Raw genomic sequence first — 1,146 nt, forward strand, 5'->3', positions numbered from 1 at the left:
TTTAAATAAAAATTTTAATTTAATATAGCAATATATGTTTTCATATGATATGATGAGGACGACCCTTTAGTTTATCATATAAAAATGATGCATCATGGTTTGGAATTTAGTGACAGAGGCCCATATGATACAAATTGCAGGATTTTTCAGAGCATGATAGCTCCATCTATCCATACCCTTTACCCACAGAATAGAGAAAACAGTTTCTTTGATAATAATAATAATAATAATTTGATTAAATAATAATAATAATATTTGTTTTTTTGTGTCAATGATGACATAATAATTAAATTTGAAAGGAGTGGAGAATGAATGAATTGACCAAGGGGACTCAAACAGGTTTTTTCAGCAGAGTAAGAGGAACCACTGCCTGTAGAAAAAGAGTATAAAGAATTCTCTTTTTGGTGTGACCCTTTTACAACTTGCAACCTTGATAGATATTTCATGATCATCACACATCATGAGACGTCACAACTCACTAATATTCACTCCACAGTAAAAAAAATGTTATTATTAAAGTATTTTCATATAGTGCATCTAATTACGTAACATCACATCAGAAAAAAAAATAAATGTGATTATACGATTATGTAAAACGATTTTTACTAAATTAAAAACTAAAAAATGTATTTAATAATATTTATAAAAAATTACTATTTTCAAAATTCTAAGAATTATTATTCTTTTGCATAAGAAAAAAACAAAAGATAGTTTAAAAAAGTGGTAGAACCCAGGACAGAGGGCAAAGTGATTTTATTCTTTCTTTTTTGCATGAAGAAAAGAAGACATTTGTAGGTTTCTGCTCTTTGCATGTGTCCCAAAGAGCCTTAGAAAGTGATGGGTCATGAGTGCTTCATAATAAGATAGAGCTAAAAACGCAACAGAACAGGTCAATTTTATTTATATTATTTAATTTAATTTTCTAACCTTGAGCCAAGTAGGCACGTTGCTCTTGTATCCCGTTGCCAATATTATAGCATCGAATTCCTTTTCTTGTCCATCCACAAATTTGGCACCATTTCTTGTTATCTCCTTCACACCTTCCATCACCTATGCAAAGCCAAAAAAGAAAAACCCTAACAAATCTTAGCCTCAACATATGACAAAATTAAACTTCCCCTAGCCCCTAGCTTTTCAAAGTACAAT

General features: G+C 30.1%; 1 protein-coding gene across 1 annotated transcript in view; it reads right to left on the minus strand.

Annotated features, from left to right (window-relative positions):
• LOC107647504 (probable indole-3-pyruvate monooxygenase YUCCA4) overlaps positions 1 to 1,146 on the minus strand; it is a 3,321-nt gene that overhangs the window by 419 nt on the left and 1,756 nt on the right. Inside the window, exons 3-4 of the mRNA XM_016351574.2 lie at positions 927 to 1,050; positions 1 to 16 (exon numbers count right to left, since the gene is read on the minus strand). The exon at positions 1 to 16 is cut by the window's left edge and continues 419 nt beyond it. Of these exons, the coding sequence (XP_016207060.1) occupies positions 1 to 16; positions 927 to 1,050 (140 nt within the window). The remainder of the gene's footprint in view (positions 17 to 926; positions 1,051 to 1,146) is intronic.

This window comes from Arachis ipaensis, chromosome B06 (assembly GCF_000816755.2).
Source record: "Arachis ipaensis cultivar K30076 chromosome B06, Araip1.1, whole genome shotgun sequence".
NCBI classification, from domain to species: domain Eukaryota; kingdom Viridiplantae; phylum Streptophyta; class Magnoliopsida; order Fabales; family Fabaceae; genus Arachis; species Arachis ipaensis.